At 44.9% G+C, this 26,143-nt stretch overlaps 1 protein-coding gene across 1 annotated transcript in view; it reads right to left on the minus strand.

The window, feature by feature from the left end:
* Window positions 1-26,143, minus strand: part of acot9.1 (acyl-CoA thioesterase 9, tandem duplicate 1) — a 92,601-nt gene that overhangs the window by 15,019 nt on the left and 51,439 nt on the right. Inside the window, exons 10-13 of the mRNA XM_072514389.1 lie at window positions 21,171-21,238; window positions 14,495-14,606; window positions 10,179-10,269; window positions 1,438-1,523 (exon numbers count right to left, since the gene is read on the minus strand). Coding sequence (XP_072370490.1) covers window positions 1,438-1,523; window positions 10,179-10,269; window positions 14,495-14,606; window positions 21,171-21,238 — 357 coding nt within the window. The remainder of the gene's footprint in view (window positions 1-1,437; window positions 1,524-10,178; window positions 10,270-14,494; window positions 14,607-21,170; window positions 21,239-26,143) is intronic.

Consider the following 26,143-nt stretch of genomic DNA (forward strand, 5'->3'; position numbering starts at 1 on the left):
TCCCACTTGCCCTTCAGCTCCTCCACCGAGGCTTCCTCTGCCTCCTGCAACTCCTGATAGATCGCCGAGACCTTGCCCTCTCCCACTCATACACCCGAGGTCACCCTGTCCTGAATCCTCCATGCGGGAAGCAGCGGAAATTCCCGTACCTGCCTTTTCACAAACGCCCTCACCTGCATGTACCTAAAAGCATTTCCGGGGGGTAACCCAAATTTCTCCTCCAGCGCCCCCGGGCTAGCAAACCTCCACGGATCCACTCCCCCCATCTGATCCATAACCCCCCCCCCCCCGAGAACCTTGGCCGCAGCTGACGTCTTGCCCGCGACCTCGACCTGGATCGGTCCAGCGCCTCCAGTACCGTATTGAAGTTCCCCCCCCCCCCATTATCAGGCTCCCTGCTTCCAGATCTGGGATCCGACTCAGCATGCGCTACATGAACCCTGCATCGTCCCAATTTGGGGCATACACATTCACCAGCACCACCCAGGTCCCCTGCAGCCTACCACTCACCATCACATATCGACCCCCATTATCAGCCACAATGTTCAGCGCCTTACTCACCAGGATTGCAACCCCTCTATTCTTCGCATCCAGCCCCGAATGAAAGACGTGCCCCACCCATCCCTTTCTCAGCCTGATCTGATCCACCACCTTCAAGTGCGTCTCCTGCAACATAGCAACGTCTGCCCTCAGTCCCTTTAAGTGCATGAACACCTGGGCCCTCTTGACCGGCCCGTTCAGGCCCCTCACGTTCCATGTGATCAGCCGGATCGGCCTAGCCCCCTTGCTCCCCCCATTGCACTCCCGTAATTCAGCTGACTACTGCTGACCCCAGCCGCTCCCACAAGATGATCTTTTAAGATTCAATTAAAGACATACCAGTTCACTTTGCTCCCTTCATTTACTCCCTGCTCTAGTTTCTCCACTGCCACACACTATCTGTAGCTGAGAGGAAGAGCTATTCCAAGGCGTGGATCAAGATCACTCAACCAGTTGTTTGGAGAAACACATCTGTAATGCCACTGAACCAACAACATGAAACACCAGACACTTCAAGAGCGCTGCACTGGTTATCCTGGCACCCGAGGACAATGAGAAGTCAGCATTGTAAGCTTTCTTGAGGGCATGCAACCAAAGAGTGAAATATGCCCATAAAGACTTTTGGCCACAATTAAATGAGTGGAGGGAAAACAGGAAAACCTTGCACCCCAGAAGCAGTTGTATCACTGCAGCCCCTTCGATTGACTCACTAATGCCCAAAAGCAGGGCTTTGGTGAAACAAGTTCACATCAGTAAAATAGAAAGTGAAACATCAAAAAAAACATATCAATAATGGAAGGGGAACCCTATAATTAATGTATCAATCGGTAAAGTAGAATGAAAGAATATGAATTATCAGACTCTAAATTCAAATTACACAAAATAAAAGGTTCTTACCCATAGACACAAGCATTTGCCCATGCCAGCTCAAAGGCTTTCCTCATCAGAAACCCACCAAAGATTTTGTTGAAAATATTACGTTCCTGATTTAAAAAAAGGACAAGTTGTATTACTGTTCACCTATACGGTGTACTGGCAATAATAGATCTACATGTCACTTATAATCAAACACTTCAGTATAAAGGGAAACATTTTATATAAGCAGAAAGGAAATTGAATTTTAAATGAATTAAACATTATTTTTAAATGGTTGTAGCAATGTAGCACTCTGTAATAGATACCTGCATAAGAACACAACTCAAACTCTTACAGCAATGGTCTAGAAGAACGAGATCAATGACATTGCTCAAGTTACTTGGTTACTGATGGATGTTAAGGAGGAGACCACAACTCCAGAAAAGCCTGCAAGAGATATGCCAGAGACTCTGAAAATAATCTTTAATTTGTTCATGGAGAAGGTAAATCATTTGCAGTTATGGTGAAAGGGCAGGGAGTGAGACTAAATTGCTCTTGTGGAGAACGAGTATGGATTCAACAGGCCGAATGGCCTTCTGTGCTACACCCATTCAATGACTGGCTCTGAAACATATTAGAATGTTCCACGGTCATGAGAAATTGTACATGCACCTTTCTTTCTTTATAATTGAAGTAGTTTTATTCATACTGACATTACTTCACAGACAAAATAACAGGATTGAATAGCTTACAGCGGTGCAACAAGATAAATGCCAAATATAAAGGAGAACAAAACCAGAAACTAAGCAGTATAGTCTGGAAAGGGGCAATTTAAGGGAAATCCTTGCTGAGATATACAAAATACTAAGAGGTACACAAAAATAAAAGCAAAATATCCGGATGCTGGGAATTTGAAGTAAAAACAGAACATGCTATAAAGTCAGTGTTGACTGCCATGTTGTACTAACTTGCAACAATTCCTCCACAAGTTTTCCACTTGATGTGAAGTTATTTTGAACCCATGATGTGGAGATGCCAATGTTGGACTGGGGTGGGCACAGTAAGAAGTTTTACAACACCAGGTTAAAGTCCAACAGGTTTGCTTGGAATCACTAGCTTTTGGAGCGCAGCTCCTTCCTCAGGCGAGTGGCTCTGAAAGCTAGTGATTCGAAACAAACCTGTTGGACTTTAGCCTGATTCTGAACCCAGTTCAAGGCAATGTCAGTGCTCATGCCAGAATATGCAAACTAAGCACCACCCAGAATCACAGAATACTACAGTGCAGAAGAGGTCCTTCGGCCCAACGAGTCTGCACCGATGCATGAAAGACCACCTAGCCACCTAATCCCACTTGCCCCATAGCCTTGAATGTTATGGTGTGCCAAGTACTTATCCAGATCCTTTTTAAAGGATGCGAGGCTTCCCACCTCTATCACCCTCCCAGGTAGTGCATTCCAGACCGTCACCACTCTCTGAATAAAAGTTTTTGCTTAAATCCCCCCTAAACCTCCCACCCCTCACTTTGAACTCGTGTCCCCTCGTAACTGATCCTTCAATTAAGAGAAACAAGGGCTCCCTATCCATGCCCCTCATAATCTTGTACACCGCAATCAGGTCACCCCTCCGTCTTTTCTGCTCCAGAAAAAACAACCCAAGCTGATCCAACATCTGTTTATAACTTAAATATTCCATCCCAAGCAACATTCTGGTGAATCGCCTCTGCATCCTTCCTATAATGTGGCGACCAGGATTGAACTCCAGCTGTGGCCTCACCAAAGTTATAAACTGCGCATCATGACATCCCTGCTTTTGTAATCTATGCCCCGATTGGTAAAAGTGAGTGTCCCATAAGCCTTTTAATCGGCCCTTATTTATGGACAAGGTTCCTTTACTCTTCGGAACTTCCATGTCAGAACTCTCATTGTACACTTCCTTGTTAAATTACTTCTTCCAAAGTGCATCACCTCACACTTTTCAGGGTTAAATTCCATCTGCCACTTATCTGCACATTTGAACCATCCCGTCTTTATCTTCCTGCAACCCAAGGAACTCAACCTCACTGTTAACCACCCGGCCAATCTTTGTGTCTTCTGCAAACTTACTGATCCTACGTCCCACTGTCATCCATGTCATTTATATAAATGACAAACAATATAGATCCCAGCACGGATCCCTGTGGTACGCCACTGGTCATTGGCTTCCAGATACTAAAGCAGCCGTCTATCATCACTTGATGTCTCCTACCGCTAAGCCAATTATGAATCCACCTTACAAATCGCCCTCTATCCCATGTGCATTTGCCTTCTTAATAAGTCTCCTCGGCAGGATTCTCCACTCCCGCGCCGGTTGGGAGAATCACCTGGGTCGCCGAAATTTCCCGCAACGCCGGTCCGGCGCCCTCCCGCGATTCTCCCAAGCGGCGAGAACGGCCCCACCGAGTTCCCTGCGGCGCAGGCCAGAGAATCGCCCGAGACACCCAAAATGGCGATTCTCCGGCACCCCTGCTATTCTCAGGCCCGGATGGGCAGAGCGGCCAGGCCAAAATGGCGGGTTCCCCCCGGCGCCGTCCACACCTGGTCGCTGCCGGCGGGAACAGCGCGGGAATGCTGGGGGGGGGCCTCAAATGGGGTCTGGCCCGCGATCGGTGACAACCGAACGTCGGGCCGTCCTCTCTGAAGGAGGACCTCCTTTCTTCCGCAGCCCCGCAAGATCCGTCTGACATCGTCTTGCGGGGCGGACTCGGAGAGAACGGCAACCACGCATGTGCGGGTTGGCGCCAGTTATGCGGCGCCGGCTTTACGTGGTGACAAGGCCTGCCGCGTGTAAATGACGTGGCCCCGCTCCTAGCCCATTATCGGGCCCTGAATCGGTCGGGATCGGGGCCGTTTCCCGCCGTCATAAATCTCGACGGCGTTCACGACGACGTGGGCACTTCGGCGCGGGAGTGGAGAATCCCGCCCCCCTATGGGGATCTTGTCAAAGGCTTTGCTGAAATCCATGTAAACAACAGCAACTGCACTACCCTCAGCTATACACTTGGTTACATGCTCAAAAGGTTCAATCAAATTTGTTAGGCATGACATCCCTCTGACAAAGCCATGCTGACTATCCCAGGTCAAACCTGGTCTCTCCACGTGGAGATGGATTCTCTCCTTCAGAACCTTCTCCAGTAGTTTCACAACCACTGACGTGAGACTCACTGGTCTGTAGTTCCCTGGTTTGTCTCTACAACCTTTCTTAAAATAAGGGAGACCACATTAGCTGTTCTCAAGTCTCTGCCACCTCCCCCCTGGCAAGAAAGGAGCCCCCGGCAATCTCCTCCCTCACCTCCCATAGTAGCCTGGGACACAATTCATCCGGACCTGGAGATTTGTCCACTTTTAAGCCCACCAATATCTTGTCACCCCCCACGACAACTTGCTCAAGAACTTCACAATCGCTCTCCCAGAGTTCCATAACTACCTCCTCATTCCAAACAGATGTGAAATACTCGTTCAACACCCGACCGATGCCCTCTGGCTTCACCCACAGATTTTCCCCATGTTCCTTAATGAGGTTTGTTACACCTTCCTATTACCCTAGAGGGAACATATTGGGCCTGTACCCTCCCCATTTTATCTTTGAACACCTCCCCACTGCTCTTCTATAGGTTTCCCCACAAGTAATTCTTTCCAGTCAACAAACAAAGAACAAAGAACAAAGAAATGTACAGCACAGGAACAGGCCCTTCGGCCCTCCAAGCCCGTGCCGACCATACTGCCCGACTAAACTACAATCTTCTACACTTCCTGGGTCCGTATCCTTCTATTCCCATCCTATTCATATATTTGTCAAGATGCCCCTTAAATGTCCCTATCGTCCCTGCCTCCACTACCTCCTCCGGTAGTGAGTTCCAGGCACCCACTACCCTCTGCGTAAAAAACTTGCCTCGTACATCTACTCTAAACTTTGCCCCTCTCACCTTAAACCTATGCCCCCTAGTAATTGACCCCTCTACCCTGGGGAAAAGCCTCTGACTATCCACTCTGTCTATGCCCCTCATAATTTTGTATACCTCTATCAGGTCGCCCCTCAACCTCCTTCGTTCCAGTGAGAACAAACCGAGTTTATTCAATCGCTCCTCATAGCTTATGCCCTCCATACCAGGCAACATTCTGGTAAATCTCTTCTGCACCCTCTCTAAAGCCTCCACATCCTTCTGGTAGTGTGGCGACCAGAATTGAACACTATACTCCAAGTGTGGCCTAACTAAGGTTCTATACAGCTGCAACATGACTTGCCAATTCTTATACTCAATGCCCCGGCCAATGAAGGCAAGCATGCCGTATGCCTTCTTGACTACCTTCTCCACCTGTGTAGCCCCTTTCAGTGATCTGTGGACCTGTACTCCTAGATCTCTTTGACTTTCAATACTCTTGAGGGTTCTACCATTCACTATTCCCTACCTGCATTAGCCCTTCCAAAATGCATTACCTCACATTTGTCCAGGTTAAACTCCATCTGCCATCTCTCCGCCCAAGTCTCCAGACAATCTAAATCCTGCTGTATCCTCAGACAGTCCTCATCGCTATCCGCAATTCCACCAACCTTTGTGTCGTCTGCAAACTTACTAATCAGACCAGTTACATTTTCCTCCAAATCATTTATATATACTACAAAGAGCAAAGGTCCCAGCACTGATCCCTGTGGAACACCACTGGTCACAGCCCTCCAATTAGAAAAGCATCCCTCCATTGCTACCCTCTGCCTTCTATGGCCTAGCCAGTTCTGTATCCACCTTGCCAGTTCACCCCTGATCCCGTGTGACTTCACCTTTTGTACTAGTCTACCATGAGGGACCTTGTCAAAGGCCTTACTGAAGTCCATATAGACAACATCTACTGCCCTACCTGCATCAATCATCTTAGTGACCTCCTCGAAAAACTCGATCAAGTTAGTGAGACACGACCTCCCCTTCACAAAACCGTGCTGCCTCTCACTAATACTAATAACCTTGGCCAGATCCTGCATTATTTTGTTAAAATCCACTCTTCCCCCAATCCAAAACCCTTTTTTGCAACTTGTCTATTTCTTTGTCCATAACAAATTTAAATTGTACCATGTTGTGGTCACTACCACTAAAATGCTCCCCCACCAACACATCAACCTCTTGTCTGGCTTCATTCCCCAGAATTAGGTCAGGCACTGCATCGTCCCTTGTTGGATCCTCTACACATTGAGCTAAAAAGTTCTCATGTATACATTTTAAGAACTCTACTCCATCTAAGCACACAACACGATGGCTATCCTGAATAATTTTGGAAAAGTTGAAATCACCTAATATAATTACCCTTATTATTTTTACACCCTTCCGCGAATTGCGCTGAATTTCCCGCTATCTGGGGTCAATAATAAACACCTAGCAATGTAGCTGTCCCTTTTTTATTCCTAAATTCTACCTCCAAAGCTTCATTTAATGTCCCCTCCAAGATAGCATTTCTCCTTACTGCAGCGTCAGTTCAAGTCAAACAAGGTAACAATAAAGTCACCATAGTCCCAGATGACCATAGGCTGCTTTCCCCTTTGAGGGGGAGATCTGACTGGTGGTGATTTAATCGGAGGATCAGCACACCTCAGACGAGGGGAAAGGTTGAGAAGACGGGACTTCATGATCAAGTCAAACTGAGTGGAACCAAAACAACTTTTAACTCCCGGGTTAGTACAACTGCAATAAAAGATAGTGGCATGATTAACTAACTTGAGAGGTGCACCTGTTAATAGGACATTGGTTGCAATTCAGCGGACAAGGATGAAGCCCGGATTCGGGCACGTTCAGCGGGCTGTTTCTCGGTGGCTGCAGCGCAGAGATTCGGCCAGTTATTCAACTGCACTTTACTACTTCTTTGGGCCTCAAGGGGGCCTGAGGGAGTACATGTCAGTCGTCCCCCACCCCCGGCAGTGCCAAGGTGCCCAGGGAACCATCCTGCCCGGTCCCTGACCACCAAGTGAACCCAGTGTCAGAGTATTTAAATTAGCCTAATGACTCATTTAAACATGTGGATCTGGATCTCGGCCAGCTAGAGCGAGATCCAGATCACGCCGGGAAGAGCGAGTTTGGTTACTCACAATCGGCCTGGCAAGGAGCCCAATTTGGGGTCTCGCGTGATTCACCCGTTGCACCCGGATCCCGCTGGCTGCAATGTGGTCACTAAATTGCGTCCATTATCTTGCAAGGCATCCCACTTGTCAACTGGGGTCCCCAAATTGTCCCAATCCCTTACAAAGGGGTCCCATAGTCCCTGGCCAGTGCTCTCAGGGCTTCCCTAATCCCCGGCCAGTGTTCCCAAGGCCTCCCTAATCCCCAGTCAGTGTTCCGAAGGCATCCCTAATCCCCGGCCAGTGTTCTCAAGGCCCCCCTAATCCCCAGTCAGTGTTCCGAAGGCATCCTATTCCCCGGCCAGTGTTCTCAGGGCCTCCCTAATCCCCGGCCGGTGTTCCCAAGGCCTCCCTAATCCCCGACCAGTGTTCCCAAGGCGTCTCTAATCCCCGGTCAGTGTTCCCAGCGCATCCCTAATCCCTGGCCAGTGTTCCCAAGGACCTCCCTAATCCCCGGCTAGTATTCCCAAGGGCCTCCCTAATCCCCGGCCAGTGTTCCCAGGGCCTCCCTAATCCCCAGCCAGTGTTCCCAGGGCCTCCCTAATCCCCGGCCAGTGTTTCCAGGGCATCCCTAATCCCCGGCTAGTATTCCCAAGGGCCTCCCTAATCCCCGGCTAGTATTCCCAAGGGCCTCCCTAATCCCCGGCCAGTGTTCCCAGGGCCTCCCTAATCCCCAGCCAGTGTTCCCAGGGCCTCCCTAATCCCCGGCCAGTGTTCCCAGGGCCTCCCTAATCCCCGGCCAGTGTTCCCAGGGCCTCCCTAATCCCCGGCCAGTGTTCCCAGGGCCTCCCTAATCCCCGACCAGTGATCTCAGGGCCTCCCTAATCCCCGGCTAGTGTTCCCAGGGTCTCCCAATCCTCAACCAGTGCTGCCAGGGATGTCAATCTTAGACCAGTGCTCCCAGGTTGTCTCCATCTCTGACCAGCATAGAATAAAGGATTTTTAAAAAATATATAAATTTAGAGTATCCAATTCATCTTTTCCAATCAAGGGGCAATTTAGCATGGCCAATCCACCTACCCTGCACATCTTTTGGGCTGTGGGGGCGAACCCCACGCAAACACGGGGAGAAGTGCAAACTCCACACGGTCATTGACGCAGAGCTGGGATCGAACCTGGGACCACCGCACCGAGAGGCAGCAGTGCTAACCACTGCGCCGCCGTGCCCAAGAATAAAGGATTTTATGAAATTGCTTTGAAGGTAAGGATCAGATATGCACAAGGACTCATGCTGCTCAATGCAGAAGAATTTAAGATTTTATATGTTACAAAAACAGAAAACTGGAATCTCTCCCCTTCAATTGGTCACCTTGTAAAACAAAGCATCCATCTGGGGCATAGAAATAAGTTTGGATCAATCCTTTGTTTTTCCTTAGTCGGCTAATCCAATCAGCAGAGTTGTTGGAGCAATACAGCGATGGAGAAGGAGCATCAGCTTGGGTTCTCAATGCTGATCAGAAAACCAAGTTGGCACGTGTACATCCTTGGACGTACACGTTTCATTTAATTTGCTCACTGCGAATACGCATGCATGCCAAATACTGGTAAACTGCCAGCATAACCTGAATTTGAGCAAGTACGAATCACTGCTGGGAGGGGGAAGAAAATTGTAAGGAAAGAGTTCATTCTTTGCTGAAAAAAAATAGACATGCTATCAAAGCTTTGCATCTTACACTCATCAGAATAGATGCAAGAATATAAAAATTCAAATGAACAACAATTTATACAGCATGAGAAAAGGATACAGATCAGTTGGCCAGTCAGCTCTGATTGGTCAGGGCGTTTCCATGGAAAGTGCATCAGGTGAGGGGCAAGGTTGAGAAGATGGGGCCTTCATGGATAACCTCGGCCGGTACAAGAATTCAACCCACGGTGTCTCGCTCTGCATCACAAACCAGCTGTCCAGCCAACTGAGCTAAACCGATCCCCTGCTCTAAACTACTCAGAAATTGCCCAACAGCCAAAGAGGGAGAATATTTTTCAGTAACACTAAAACTCAAGAGACATACTGTTGAAACTTTTCATCTTGTACTCATCAAGACAGACACAAGTATACCAAATTTCAAAGGGAGCAACAATATATACTTGAAGAGAAAAGGGTGCTGATCGGTGGCTAGCAGGCAAAAGGAACATCTCCAGGCATGACATCTTTTTTGAATTAAACAAAGGGTGAATAACAACAGCTCCTTGATGTATTCCCATGGTAAAGTCTTGAGTAATCCAAGTTGACTTGCCTTTTTCCCATGCAGTATAAATTGTTGCTCCCTTTGAAATTTAGAATACTTGCGGCTGTCCTGATGAGTGCAAGGCGAAAAGCTTCAGCATGTCGCACTTTTCAGGAATACTCAAGTTCTACACTACTAAGCGATTTCTGTATCTGGCCCAGAGATGTCAAGACCCAAGGGATTCACAACCAGAGATCCTCTAGATGGCAGTTTTCATTATGAAAATCATTCATCCTCTACTAAAATGAGTTCAAGAACATTTTCATTTCTAGAGTGCCTTTAATGTAGATAAAACACTAGGATAAATTGGAAAACGGTGACGGAGATATGAGCAGCACTCAGGAAAGATAATTTAATGATGTTATAACATGAGTTTTAATACACATAAAAGAGTTACACTGAATGCTGATAAGTGTCACATACCTGCGGATGACATATCTCCAGACTTTTAAGCACCGTTTCTGCCATCCACACGGAATTCTCTGGCAAGATCCGACTGTGGAAGCTTACTGTCCTAAAAAATATCAGTTAGTGTTTAGTTTGTGTTGAGCTAAGTATTTTCTATTTCTCACTTCTTTCAATCACCCATCTCCAAAACAGTTTACGATACTTCCAAAGTCAGTGTCACTCAAAGCTCAGTACAGTAATGGTAACCAAGGCTAATGCAGGGACATTTGCCTTCACCTCGTTAATAGCCTGGAGGCGGGTTTTGCTTGGGTGAAGGTCTTCTACTCCACCCAGTGATTGGGTAACCTAATGGAGTTCCTACATCTGGAGACAGTCAAGTATATATCTTTGGTGTGTGTATATATCTGCTGCAGTAGTTTTTGTTAAATCCTGGTTTAAAAGAAGGATATTGTGACTGCAGGAGGTGCAATTAAGATGCCCTAAAAGTGAGATCATCATTATTTCCAACCATTCTTATGTTAACAAGGGTTTTTGTTATGATTTCTGTGGAGCAGATAATTAGGGACAGTGTCTAAACTTAAATAATTAGGCCATGGGATTAGAGTGGGCTAGAGATGCTGTAGTAATGGGGGGAACCAGGGTTGAAGCAGTCAATTTGTAGTTAGTTCTCTGAAAGCTATGAGCTAAAGAAGTTTTTGCAGAAGGCTGCAAGAGATTCAGCATTAATCTGATCTCTCTCTCTTGATCCAAAGATAGACAACTAATCCTGTGTTTGCCAACTTTATTTAAAAGTGTTTTGTTTTTTTACCTATGAAGGGTTTTGCTTGATTGGAGATAAATGTAGCAGTTAGGAGTTAAAAGGGTAATTTTATTATTAAGCATTGTATAACTGGTAATTATAAGCCATATTTCTGTGGATGTTAAGGTAGTTTAATACTGTGTTAATAATTTTTATTGTAACATACCACATCCCTATTTGTGCATGGAATCACTTCTGGAAGGAAGTATCCTTTTACACAGTTTTACAAATTTAAAAAGTGGTTGGGGTCCTCACCCCAACCACTTAGACAAGAGTATCATGTGACTTCAGGGTCAACAAATTAGTTATATGAGGTTACCATGTAGAAGTATAATGGAGAATGTATTGAACAGAGAAACCTTAAAAAGGTAACGAGATTAGGCTAACGTAATTAGGCAGAATCAGTTTCCACCATTTTTCACATGGCATTCTGCTTCTAGTGACCAGAAGTAAAGGTGTTGGGGGATGTACTCTCGTGGCCTGGTGGATTTAACTTGGACTTGAGACACTGAAGATGACCCAGGGTGTCCTCAGCTGCATTCCGTTATCTAGCTTGGTGTAGATTACTGTAAACATGGGGGATTTACATGTTTAATATGATATATCAAAACAATATACGGCATAAGTTTGTATATCCAAATAAAATATTACACCTGACACTTGGATCTATTATGTATACAGACTTTCAAGAGGCTTATGTTAAATACTGTACCATTTATTAGACTTGATTAAAAAATTGAAGCCCATGGAATAAAAGGGGCAGAAGCATGATGGATATAAAAATTGATTAAGGGATAGAAAGCAGAGTTGTGTGAAAGATTGCTTATGGATTGAAGGGAGGTTTGTAGTGGAGTTCCCTGGGTTCAGTACTGAATTTGAATTGAATTTGATTTGTCATGTGCACCGAGGTACAGTGAAAAGTATTGTTCTGCATACAGTCCAGACAGATCATTCCATACATGAAAAAACATAGGAAATGCATAAATACACAATGTAAAAACATAGATACAGGCATCGGGTGGGCAGTACTCAGACATATACAAAATGCAGCAGATGCTGGAAATGTAAAATGAAAGCAGAAAATGCTGGAAATTCTTCGGATATCAAGGAGCACCTGTGAAGAGAGAAACCTTAACATTTTTGGTCAATATCCTGAACTAAGTGATTCATTTGGTAGGAAGAATGAGGAGAGACAATATCAAGGGTACAATTCTAAATAGCTTGTAGAAGCGGGCCAGGTTGAGCATTGTTAATAAAACATATGGGATCCTGGGCTTTAGAAATAGGGGTTTAGAGTACAAAAGCAAGGAACAAGATCTCAAGACTGGTTCCAGAAGAATGATTTTTCATGTGCAAATATAACTCTCCACATCCCACTCCCCAGTCCTGCAAATATTCTCGTCAATATTGTTCAATTCTCTTTTGAAAAAGCCACGACTGAACCTGCCTCCGCCACTCCCAGGCAGAGCATAATAATAATAATAATAATAATAATTGCTTGTCACAAGTAGGCTTCAATGAAGTTACTATGAAAAGCCCCTAGTCGCCATATTCCGACGCCTGTTCGGGGAGGCCGGTACGGGAATTGAACCCGCACTGCTGGCCTTGTTCTGCATTACAAGTCAACTGTTTAGCCCACTGTGCTAAACCACGCATAGTGTGGAAAAAGTTTCTCCTCTTGACTCCATTGCTTATTTTGTCAATTACCTGAAATCTATGTCCTCTGGTTCTCCATCCTTCCACCAATAGGTTCAGTTTTTCCTGGTCACACTGTCCAGACCCCTCATAATTTTGAATGTCTTGATCAAATCTCCTCAGTCTCCTCTTCTCCAAGGAGAACAGTCCCAGCTTCTTCAATCTATCCTCCTAGCTGAAGTGCCTCATCCTTGGAACCATTCCCGTGAATCTTTTCTGCACCCATTGTAGAGCTGTCGTTACAATTATATAGTCATGATAATTGGGAACGAGTCACTGGCTTGGCCTCAACTGGAATAGTGTGTCCAGTTCTGGACACCACAGTTCAGATGGATACAAAAGTATGGAGAGGTGCAGAAAGATTGTGAATTGGGAATGGAACAGGCAGAGCTCAGGGGTGCGTTCAGCCAAAACCACAGGCTGTGGGGCTAACACAGAGAAAGTCAGAATGGTTCTGAAAAGTCAACCGAACAAGCAGGCTGGGCCCAAATCCGCCCACCCCTCCCCCCCCAGTTTCCTGTGCACAGTATCTCCTAGCAAATCCGTGCCCATCTTCCCTGCAATTTCATATTTAAACCTCTCAAACTGGGTTTCCGTCCCTCCTACAGTGCGGAGATAGACCAAATCAAAGTCACGAATGGGGCATCAACTCTCATCCTTCTTTACCTGGTTACATGAGCACAACTGGTGACACCAACTTCCTCCAAAACTCTCATCCAGCCACGTATCCTCAACTAATTCCATTCTTACCCATTGTACCCAGAGAATTCCCCTCAATGGATTCTCTTCCTAATTCATTACCTCTGTAAACTGCCCAAGGATCTAACACTCTTATTATTACCTACATTCTGCCTCTTGGCAACACTATTCAAAAACATCCCATGGTCCACATTTGTGCTGTCGGCTCTCCTTTCCTCCTTTACCTGGCCATCAAACTTTGATAGCCTTGTCCAAGATCCAGTTCAGGAGCAGCAGCCAAAATTGTTCGAACTCCACCCGGGGAAGATTGAATCCACTGTCTTCCGGTCCTACCACAAACTCAGTTCCCTAGCGACAATCCCATCCTCCTCCCTGACTACAGCCTCAAACTGAATCAAACTGTTTGCATGCTCAGAGTCCTATTTGACTCAGAGATGGAACCTGGACCTCATATTGTCTTGAACATCAGGACTGCCTATTTCCAATATTGTCCATCTTAGCTCCTGCATAGCCATTTGCTGCTCAAATCACCATCCATGATGCTACCTCCAGACTCTACCATTCTAATGCTTTCCCGACTGGCACCCCCATCTTTCACCCACCAGAAACTCGTTCTAAGAAAACCACTTCAAAGAAGTTTCTATACAGACTTTGATATCAGCTGTCCCAAGCCTAACATTTAGCTCAAAGCGTTATTGTAATGCAAATTTGCTTCCATTCTTCAATGACACGGACCTGTATTTACATCGTGCCTAAACAGAAAAATGCACTCCCAACATTTTAGTTAGGGGAGCAAAATGAAATGGATAAAAGCGATGGACGCCAAGTCATGGGAAGGAGAGCTTAGGAAGGTTAACATTACCGGTGTGAAAACATTGATTCGGAGGTGTATCTTTAAGGTGGAGAAGAAAACTGAAAGCAAAAGAGTTTTCTAAAGAAAGCTCCAAAGCATGGGACCAAAGCAGCTGAACACTCGGACGTCGGTGGTGGGTGTAAAGATGCAAAAAGCACACAAGTTCAGTGTTAAAAGACTGAAGAGTGTGGCAGGGCTTACAAAATTGTTGTGGGGTTGTGAAAATAGGCTGACAAAAGGCTGTGGAGTAGCATAGCAGTTTGCCTGGATTTCAACTCCTCTTACCGCATATCCAGGGTCTCAAGGAATATCTCGTGTATAATTTGTCTCTCTTCTTCATTTGGTGCTGTTCTCAATAACGAGATCTCCCTTAGCTTCGTTCGTTTTGTTTTGTTCACTAGAATTTGAACAAAAGAATTTGATTTTGGTGAATTCATTATAGAATTCTAAAAGGTGAGAATGTAAAACTAATCGTGACAGAATCATAGAATTACTACAGTGCAGAAGGAGGCCATTCAGGCTATCACGTCTGCCAAAAACAGCATTCTACCGAGGCCCAATTCTCCCCCCCACCACCACCCCCATCTAACCTTTTGACTCTTAGGGGCAATGTAGCATGGCCAATCTACCTAACCTGCACATCTTCAGACTGTGGGAGGATCTGGAGCACCCAAAGGAAACGCACGCAGACACGGAGAGAATGTGCAAACTCCACCCATCAGTCACCAGAGGTCGGAATCAAACCCAGGTCCTGAGTGCTGAGAGGCAGCAGTTCTAACCACTGTGCCGCCCCCATTAAATTAAAAATCTTCTCCATATTATGAAAGGCAAGGAAGAAAATGTCTCCACTGTGATGAGATACAGGGGTAAGGGTTAATAACCATAGAATCCCGACAGTGCAGAAGGAGGCCCATCGAGTCTGCACCGATCCTCTGAAAGAGCACCATACCTACGCCCACTCCCCCACCTATCCTGCACATCCCTGGACACTAAGGGGCAATTTTACCATGGTCAATCCACCTAACTTGTACATCGTTGGACTGTGGGAGGAAACTGGAGCACCTGGAAGTAACCCACACATACATGGGGAGAACGTACAAACTCCACACAGACAGTCACCCAAGGCCGGAATTGAACCCCGTCCCTGCTCCCAATATCCTTTAATTCCAAGAGAGACCAGCAATCTGTCTATCCCAGTCTTAAATGTATCTAGCAATGGTGCATCCACAACCCTCCCGGGCCGAGAATTCTGAAAATTCACAGCCCACTGAGTGAAGACATTTGTTCTAATCTCAGTCCTAAATGATTGGCCCCTTATCCTAAGACTGCGTCCACGTGTTTTAGATTCTCTGACCAGCAGAAAGAATCTCAGCTTCCACCCTATTGAGCTTCTTCAGAATTTTGTATGTTTCAATTCTCGTATTCTTCTAACCTCCAGAGAAAATAATCAGTTTACTCAGCCTCTCATTATAAGATAACCCAACCATCCCAGGGACCAGTCGAGTGAATCTTTGCTGTACTGCCTCCAGTGTAAGTATATCCTTCCTTAAATGTGGAGATCAAAACTGCACACTATTTATTCCAGGTGTGTGTTACCAAAGCCCTGTGCAATTGTAGTGGGACTTTTTTCCTGTACTCCAGTCCCCTTGCAAGTCCAACATACCATTTGCCTTCCCAACTGCTTGCTGCTCCTTGTCCCTTGTACAACACACCCAAGTCTCTTAACATCTGATTAAACCAGTTAGAAGAAGCTTCATTTGAAACGAATGGGCAGCACAGTGGCACAGTGGTTTAAGCCAGGGACCTGGGTTGGATTTCGGCCTCGGTCAACTAACTGTGTGGAGTTTGCACATTCTTCCTGTGTCTGCGTGGGGTTCCTCCGGGTGCTCCGGTTTCCTCCCACGGTCCAAAGATGTACAGTTTAGGTGGATTGGATATTCTAAATTATCCCTAGATAGGGTTACTCGGATAGGGTGGTGGATTGGGCCTAGGTTAGGGTGCTCGTTCAGGGGGTCAGTGCAGATTCAATGGGCCGAATGGCCTCCTGCTGCATTGTAGGGATTCTATAAAATCCAATCGACGTGACACCTTTGTATTTCAACAATACAAATATCAACAACACAAGATAATACAGAAACCCGCCTCTCACCAAGGCCGTCTACTGCCTTCCTCAAGAGTTACAAACCAGAAAAGAAACTATTCAAACAAGCTCTTACTCTAGCAATTGAACTAGCATTGGGACAAAGAATGGAGATTTCAAGACACTGCAGAAATTAAAACTCTTTGTGTTTGGCCCTTCTAGTGATTGTAGCAATAGAACATAGAACAGTACAGCGCAGTACAGGCCCTTCGGCCCTCAATGTTGCGCCGACCTGTGAAACCACTCTAAAGCCCATCTACACTATTCCCTTATCGTCCATATGTCTATCCAATGACCATTTGAATGCCCTTAGTGTTGGCGAGTCCACTACTGTTGCAGGCAGGGCATTCCACACCCTTACTGCTCTGAGTAAAGAACCTACCTCTGACATCTGTCCTATGTCTATCTCCCCTCAATTTAAAGCTATGTCCCCTCGTGCTAGACATCATCATCCGAGGAAAAAGGCTCTCGCTGTCCACCCTATCCAATCCTCTGATCATCTTGTATGCCTCAATTAAGTCACCTCTTAACCTTCTTTTCTCTAACGAAAACAGCCTCAAGTCCCTCAGCCTTTCCTCATAAGATCTTCCCTCCATACCAGGCAACATTCTGGTAAATCTCCTCTGCACCCTTTCCAATGCTTCCACATCCTTCCTATAATGCGGCGACCAGAATTGCACGCAATATTCCAAATGCGGCCGCACCAGAGTTTTGTACAGCTGCAACGTGACCTCATGGCTCCGAAACCCAATCCCTCTACCAATAAAAGCTAATAATAAAAGCCTTCTTAACAACCCTCTCAACCTGGGTGGCAACTTTCAGGGATCTATGTACATGGACACCGAGATCACTCTGCTCATCCACACTGCCAAGAATCTTACCATTAGCCCAGTACTCTGTCTTCCTGTTATTCCTTCCAAAATGAATCACCCTCACACTTTTCTGCATTAAACTCCATTTGCCACCTCTCAGCCCAGCACTGCAGCTTATCTATGTCCCTCTGTAACTTGTAACATCCTTCTGCATTGTCCACAACTCCACCGACTTTAGTGTCATCTGCAAATTTACTCACCCATCCTTCTACGCTCTCCTCCAGGTCATTTATAAAAATAACAAACAGAAGTGGCCCCAAAACAGATCCTTGTGGTACACCACTAGTAACTGGACTCCAGTCTGAACATTTCCCATCAACCACCAACCTTTGTCTTCTTCCAGCTAGCCAATTTCTGATCCAAACTGCTAAATCACCCTGAATCTTGAACGAGTACTTTTCTTCTGTATTTACAAATGAGAGGGGCGCTATTGTTGGAGAGGACAGTGTGAAACAGATTGGTAAGCTCAAGGAAATACTTGTTAGGAAGGAAGATGTGTTGGGCATTTTGAAAAACTTGAGGATAGACAAGTCCCCCGGGCCTGACGGGATATATCCAAGGATTCTATGGGAAGCAAGAGATGAAATTGCAGAGCCGTTGGCAATGATCTTTTCGTCCTCACTGACAACAGGGGTGGTACCAGGGGATTGGAGAGTGGCGAATGTCGTGCCCCTGTTCAAAAAAGGGACTAGGGATAACCCTGGGAATTACAGGCCAGTTAGTCTTACTTCGGTGGTAGGCAAAGTAATGGAAAGGGTACTGAAGGATAGGATTTCTGAGCATCTGGAAAGACACTGCTTGATTAGGGATAGTCAGCACGGATTTGTGAGGGGTAGGTCTTGCCTTACAAGTCTTATTGAATTCTTTGAGGAGGTGACCAAGCATGTGGATGAAGGTAAAGCAGTGGATGTAGTGTACATGGATTTTAGTAAGGCATTTGATAAAGTTCCCCATGGTAGGCTTATGAAGAAAGTAAGGAGGCATGGGATAGTGGGAAATTTGGCCAGTTGGATAACAAACTGGCTAACCGATAGAAGTCAGAGAGTGGTGGTGGATGGCAAATATTCAGCCTGGATCCCAGTTACCAGTGGCGTACCGCAGGGATCAGTTCTGGGTCCTCTGCTGTTTGTGATTTTCATTAATGACTTGGATGAGGGAGTTGAAGGGTGGGTCAGTAAATTTGCAGACGATACGAAGATTGGTGGAGTTGTGGATAGTAAGGAAGGCTGTTGTCGGCTGCAAAGAGACATAGATAGGATGCAGAGCTGGGCTGAGAAGTGGCAGATGGAGTTTAACCTTGAAAAGTGTGAGGTTGTCCATTTTGGAAGGACAAATATGAATGCGGAATACAGGGTTAACAGTAGAGTTCTTGGCAATGTGGAGGAGCAGAGAGATCTTGGGGTCTATGTTCATACATCTTTGAAAGTTGCTACTCAAGTGGATAGAGCTGTGAAGAAGGCCTATGGTGTGCTCGCGTTCATTAACAGAGGGATTGAATTTAAGAGCCGTGAGGTGATGATGCAGCTGTACAAAACTTTGGTAAGGCCACATTTGGAGTACTGTGTACAGTTTTGGTCGCCTCATTTTAGGAAGGAGGTGGAAGCTTTGGAAAAGGTGCAAAGAAGGTTTACCAGGATGTTGCCTGGAATGGAGAGTAGGTCTTACGAGGAAAGGTTGAGGGTGCTAGGCCTTTTCTCATTAGAACGGAGAAGTATGAGGGGTGACTTGATAGAGGTTTATAAGATGATCAGGGGAATAGATAGAGTAGACAGTCAGAGACTTTTTCCCCGGGTGGAACAAACCATTACAAGGGGACATAAATTTAAGGTGAAAGGTGGAAGATATAGGAGGGATATCAGAGGTAGGTTCTTTACCCAGAGAGTAGTGGGGGCATGAATGCACTGCCTGTGGAAGTAGTTGAGTCGAAAACATTATGGACCTTCAAGCAGCTATTGGATAGATACATGGATTACGGTAAAATGATATAGTGTAGATTTATTTGTTCTCAAGGGCAGCACGGTAGCATTGTGGATAGCACAATTGCTTCACAGCTCCAGGGTCCCAGGTTCGATTCCGGCTTGGGTCACTGTGCGGAGTCTGCACGTCCTCCCAGTGTCTGCGTGGGTTTCCTCCGGGTGCTCCGGTTTCCTCCCACAGTCCAAAGATGTGCAGGTTAGGTGAATTGGCCAATGATAAATTGCCCTTAATGTCCAAATTGCCCTTGGTGTTGGGTGGAGGTGTTGAGTTTGGGTAGGGTGCTCTTTCCAAGAGCCGGTGCAGACTCAAAGGGCCGAATGGCCTCCTTCTGCACTGTAAATTCAATGATAATCTATGATAAATCTAGGACAAAGGTTCGGCACAACATCGTGGGCCGAAGGGCCTCTTCTGTGCTGTATTTTCTATGTTCTATGTAATCCCATGCCTCCGTATTTTCTGCAGTAGCCTACCGTGGGGAACCTTATCAAATGCTTTACTGAAATCCATATACACATCAACTGCTTTACCCTCATCCACCTGTTTGGTCACCTTCTCAAATAACTCAATAAGGTTTGTGAGGCACGACCTACCCTTCACAAAACCGTGTTGACTATCTCTAATCAAATTATTCCTTTCCAGATGATTATACATCCTATCTCTTATAAACCTTTCCAAGATTTTGCCCACAACAGAATTAAGGCTCACTGGTCTATAGTTACCGGGGTTGTCTCTACTCCCCTTTATGAACAAGGGGACAGCATTTGCTATCCTCCAGTCTTCTGGCACTATTCCTGTAGACAAAGATGACTTAAAGATCAAAGCCAAAGGCTCAGCAATCTCCTCCCTAGCTTCCCAGAGAATCCTAGGATAAATCCCATCCGGCCCAGGGGACTTATCTATTTTCACACTTTCCAGAATTGCTAACACCTCCTCCTTATGAACGTCAAGCCCTACTAGTCTAGTAGCTTGAATCTCAGAATTCTCCTCGACAACATTGGCTTTTTCCTGTGTGAATACTGACGGAAAATATTCATTTAGCACCTCTCCTATCTCCTCGGACTCCACGCACAACTTCCCACTACTGTCCTTGACTGGCCCTACTCTTACCCTAGTCATTCTTTTATTCCTAACATATCTATAGAAAGCCTTAGGGTTATCCTTGATCCTACCTGCCAAAGACTTCTCATGTCCCCTCCTGGCTCTTCTTAGCTCTCTCTTTAGGTCCTTCCTAGCTAACTTGTAACTCTCGAGCGCTCTAACTGAACCTTCATGTCTCATCTTTACATAAGCCTCCTTCTTCCTCTTGACAAGTGTTTCGACTGCTTTAGTAAACCACGGTTCCCTCGCTCGGCCACTTCCTCCCTGCCTGACAGGTACATACTTATCAAGGACACGCAGTAGCTGTTCCTTGAACAAGCTCCACATTTCCATTGTGCCCATCGCCTGCAGTTTTCCTCTCCATCCGATGAATCCTAAGTCTTGCCTCATCGCATCATAATTAGTGAGAATTATGGGTAGATGACGGGTAGAAGTTGATAAAGCACGTTTAAATTACTGGGTTGCTTTGGCACAATTCCACCTGCACAGTATATTTTGTCAAGTTTTAATTCCATCAAAAGTCAAAACATGCACTTTTGTGTTCTACCCCTGCTCAGTTGCACCAACTGGTTGCTTTCTGCCCAGCTAATAATCTAGGCTGACATTTCAAAGTAGTCACTTCAGTCTTTTACATGAGTTTTAAAGCAAGTCCAGGTTTGCTGTTTGGGTGAATGCAAGATTTCATAGTATTAGTTGAAGGAAAGCAGCGAGATCTCTCAGTGCCTCCCCTGAACCAGGCAGTTATAAAATATTAACTGGTCCTTTATTTCATTCCTGTTCTTTGGACAAATACTCTTCAAAGTAGTGCATTGGTGTGAAGCACATTCATTTTTCATTAAAATAGTTTAGGCAGTGAAGGCTCAACATGACTTACAATGTCCCTGTTTGAAGACATTCTCCTCTTCGGGACCTTCAGGTTTCAATGGGTTAATTAAAGCTGCACTGTAAGGGAGAAATAACACAATTAACATTCAGATATTAACAGTACTTTTTTTTGCCTACATAACAGTGTAGAGAATATAGACAAGCCACTTAGCTGAATCAGGCTGTGCTCATTCAAGCTCCTCAGTCCTTCCTCATTAACCGTATCAGTGTAACCCTCCAATCTTTTCTCTCTCTTGGGTTTATCTAGCCTCCCTAAAATACATTGGTACTATTTACTTCAAACACTCCCTGTGGTAGTGAATTCCACATTCTCATCACCCACTGGGTAAAGGGTTTTTTTTTTGGAATGTCTCCATTTTTTTTGGCAATTACATTACATTAGCGGCCTCTAGTTTTACTCTTTCCCACAAAACAGAAACACTCACTCTGCTTCTACTCCATCAAAACCTTTTCAGAATTTTTATCAGACCATCCCTCGGCCTTCTCTTTGTAAATCCAGCCCATGTATTCTTTCCTGATAGCCTGGTGTCATTCTGGTAAACCTCTTTTACATTCTCTCTCGTGGTTCTCCATCTTTATCTTTTTCATTATATGGCACAGAACTGACAGGACATGTCAAGTCTGATCGAACTAAGGTTCAATATACGTTGATTCTATTCCACTACAAATGAATTTGTGTTTGCTTTTTCATAAACTGACTTAAATTGATATTGCTACTTTTCATGGTTGGTATATTTGTACTCCCAGATCGCTTTGTTCCCCTTCCCCATTTAGATTCTCTTTTTTCTTATCTTATTTTTTCTCTTGTTTCTTATTTTTCTTACCTCACATTTATCTATGTGGAAATTCATTTTCCAATATCTCTGCAAGTTCATTAATATCTTCCTGCAATTTGGTGCAGTCCTCTTCTTTATCAGCCGCCCACCCCCAATTTGGTGAACTCCACAAATTTAGAAATTGGGTTTTTGATTCGAAAGTCTAAATCGTGAAAACAAATTGTTAACAATTAATTCCAACACCATCAGTGGTCCCAGCACTGATCCTCATGGGCAACTCCTCAACTTGAAGAGCTAAGGATTAGAGGGGACATGAGGAAAAAAAATTTCAGCCAGAGGATGGTGTCTGGAATTCACGGCCTACGTTGGTGGTTTGAGGCCAAAATGCTCAACTCAATTAAAAGATACCTAGATTTGCACCTGAAGTTCTGTAACCTGTAAGGCTACAAAGCAGGTACTGGAAAGTGGAATTAAAATGAGGTGCTAGTTTCCTTTCTCTCTTTTCTGGCTGGTGATGGTTCACTCTCTGCTTTCTAGCCAACTAGCTATCCATTCTACCACTTGCCCTGACCTTATTCGTTAGTCTATTATGAGGCACATCATTAAAGATCTTTTGAAAATCTACAATATATTCCATCTACTTATCTTTTCTCAGTGCTATCGCTTCAACAAATTCAAACAAGACTTTCCATTTTGCAATTCATGCTGACCATTCATCATTATATTTTTGGTTCCGAGATGTTTTTTCTATTTTCTGTGTTAGTAGGGATTCCTTCCTTCCACCAATGTAAGCTGGCTGATTAATAGTACTTTGGACAGGTTCCATTTCTCTTCTGAAATTTATCCTCTGGCAGGACACTATCTCAGGAACAATTAAATATGTATTCTGGTAGCTCTGCTAGCTCTTCCCTGGATTTTTTTTAAAAAATGCGTTCATACAATCCATCTAGGCTTAACTTCTATTCCTGTTTCGTTTGATTAGTTTATTTCATATTTTGGCCCTTTAATCAAAGTGCAGCTTTCTCGCTTCTAAACTCAGCTTCTGATGTAATGTCCAATTGATCAATCACTGGTAAATGGTGAAGTAAATATATTATCTAATAATTATATATCTTGCCAATGCTTGAATGAATAAGTCATCCTTGAGCAGCTTAAATGTAACCAATCAAGCGTTCCTACATACCAAATAGACATATCTGTTAAACATCAAACTATATTTTGTAATATGATCCCTCCCACCTTTTAGATATTTATGACCTACACACAAGGTAAGTGAAGCCTGTGCCTTTATTCCACTCATAACAATCTATTAGATTCTAAACCATCACCTTTTTATTTTAAGATAAAGATAGATAGTTTTTTGAAGAATAAAGGGATTAAGGGTTATGGTGTTCGGGCCGGAAAGTGGAGCTGAGTCCACAAAAGATCAGCCATGATCTCATTGAATGGCGGAGCAGGCTCGAGGGGCCAGATGGCCTACTCCTGCTCCTAGTTCTTATGTTCTTATGTACCTCGCCCCATATCAATAAGAATTACAAAATGCCTTGCCTCTCGATAATTTTAGCAAAAAGTCAAGTAGAAAGCAAGATGGGTTCGAGCACCACTCCAAAGGCCTGAGCACATATTCCAGGTGACAATTCAGTGCAGTACTGAAGGAATGCTGCTAACAAGAGGTCATCTTTTGGATGAGATGTTAAGCCAAAACCTAATTTTATCTCTCAGATGGGTGTAAAAGATCCCATGCCCTATGTGAAGAGCAGAGTTGTCGTCCCAGTGGCATGGTTAATATCGCTCCTTCAACTTAGAATGTCAGAATCCCTACAGTGCAGGAGGCCATTCAGCCCAACGAGCCTACACCAACCCTCCTAAAGAGCACACTGCCTAGGCACTCCGCCACACTATCGCCATAACCTCACCTAACGTGCACCTCTTCGGACTATGGGAGGAAACCGGAGCACCCGGAGGAGAGAACGTGTAAACTCCATACAGTCACCCAAGGCCAGAATTGAACCCGGGTCCCTGAGGCTGTGAGGCAGCAATGCTAACCACTGTGCCATCCATGTATCATGAATACAGATATTCTAATCGTTTATGACATTGTTCTTTGTGAAATGTTGCTGTGCAGATTGGCTGTGGTTTGCCTACACTGCAACAGGAATTATACTTCAAAGTATTGAACAGATTTTGTTGTAATTTGGGATGTCAAGACATGGAAAACACCACATCATTTCTTTCAGGAAGGGTTTCACTCACTAGGTGCCACTGTCTATGTTGTCAACCACTGCAGTCCCAATTCTGGCAACACATCTGGACTCTTATTTCTTTATGAAGTCAAGAACTGTTTCAGGAGGAATTTCAGTAAACATTTTTCATGACAACAATGGCACTAACAGCTGCATTTAGCCAGGAATAAACGGAGAGCTCCATTATTCATGTAGGTAGGTGATGTACATTTTCCATTTCAGGTCACTAATAAGGCTCAAGTGCCCAGAGCAAGTAAAGCAAATACTAGAACAAGACAGACAGAAAGACAAAATTAAGTTAGATTAACTACTGAAACTAATCTACATATTAAAACAGACAGGAAGTGTAATTTTGTGGAAATTAGAAAGCTGGGTTAACGGAAGGGAAATAAGTTGATTGAAAAGCAGCTCCACGCATAGGCTAGCTGAAAGAAGACAGAGGGTGGTGGTTGATGGGAAATGTTCAGAATGGAGTTCAGTCACAAGTGGAGTACCACAAGGATCTGTTCTGGGGCCGTTGCTGTTTGTCATTTTTATCAATGACCTAGAGGAAGGCGCAGAAGGGTGGGTGAGTAAATTTGCAGACGATACTAAAGTCGGTGGTGTTGTCGATAGTGTGGAAGGATGTAGCAGGTTACAGAGGGATATAGATAAGCTGCAGAGCTGGGCTGAGAGGTGGCAAATGGAGTTTAATGTAGAGAAGTGTGAGGTGATTCACTTTGGAAGGAATAACAGGAATGTGGAATATTTGGCTAATGGTAAAGTACTTGAAAGTGTGGATGAGCAGAGGGATCTAGGTGTCCATGTACATAGATCCCTGAAAGTTGCCACCCAGGTTGATAGGGTGGTGAAGAAGGCCTATGGAGTGTTGGCCTTTATTGGTAGAGGGATTGAGTTCCGGAGTCAGGAGGTCATGTTGCAGCTGTACAGAACTCTGGTACGGTAGCATTTGGAGTATTGCGTACAGTTCTGGTCACCGCATTATAGGAAGGACGTGGAGGCTTTGGAGCGGGTGCAGAGGAGATTTACCAGGATGTTGCCTGGTATGGAGGGAAAATCTTTGAGGAAAGGCTGATGGACTTGAGGTTGTTTTCGTTGGAGAGAAGAAGGTTAAGAGGAGACTTAATAGAGGCATACAAAATGATCAGGGGGTTGGATAGGGTGGACAGTGAGAGCCTTCTCCCGCGGATGGAAATGGCTGGCACGAGGGGACATAGCTTTAAACTGAGGGGTAATAGATATAGGACAGAGGTCAGAGGTAGGTTCTTTACGCAAAGAGTGATGAGGCCGTGGAATGCCCTACCTGCTACAGTAGTGAACTCGCCAACATTGAGGGCATTTAAAAGTTTATTGGATAAACATATGGATGATAATGGTATAGTGTAGGTTAGATGGCTTTTGTTTCGGTGCAACATCGTGGGCCGAAGGGCCTGTACTGCGCTGTATTGTTCTATGTTCTATATCATGGGTAGGGAGGTTGGCAAACTGAAAAAGACACGGGCTTAGTGGACAAGTCCCAAACAAGAGGTTTGTTGAAGGCTGCAGTGCTACTTAAGAGACACAGGAAGTCTGAGCTGTAAAAAGTATTTTTATGAGAGTCAATAAATGTGTGTATACAGATAACTGAGAAATTCTCAGCTGAAAAACTTGTTAAAGAAGGTAGGTCTGCATATAGCAAGGTCGGGCATTAAGTGGTTGGATTAAACAAAGAGTAACTGGGATTCTTTTAAAGACTCAGAAGAACATTTTACTAGGTTCTCCTCCAGATCCTTGGACTTCACCCACTGATTATCTTGTACTTCCCCGCTCTGGGTTTTAGTGAACAGTTCTTATAAGTCAGTCATCAGTAATCAACATGATCGGGCAGGTTTTCCATTCTGAAGGAGGTCATTTTAAGTTTGATGGAAGTGCCTTTATCCGAGCCAATGGTCCATTTCTGATCT

The sequence above is a fragment of the Scyliorhinus torazame genome, chromosome 8 (assembly GCF_047496885.1).
Source record: "Scyliorhinus torazame isolate Kashiwa2021f chromosome 8, sScyTor2.1, whole genome shotgun sequence".
Lineage (NCBI taxonomy): Eukaryota > Metazoa > Chordata > Chondrichthyes > Carcharhiniformes > Scyliorhinidae > Scyliorhinus > Scyliorhinus torazame.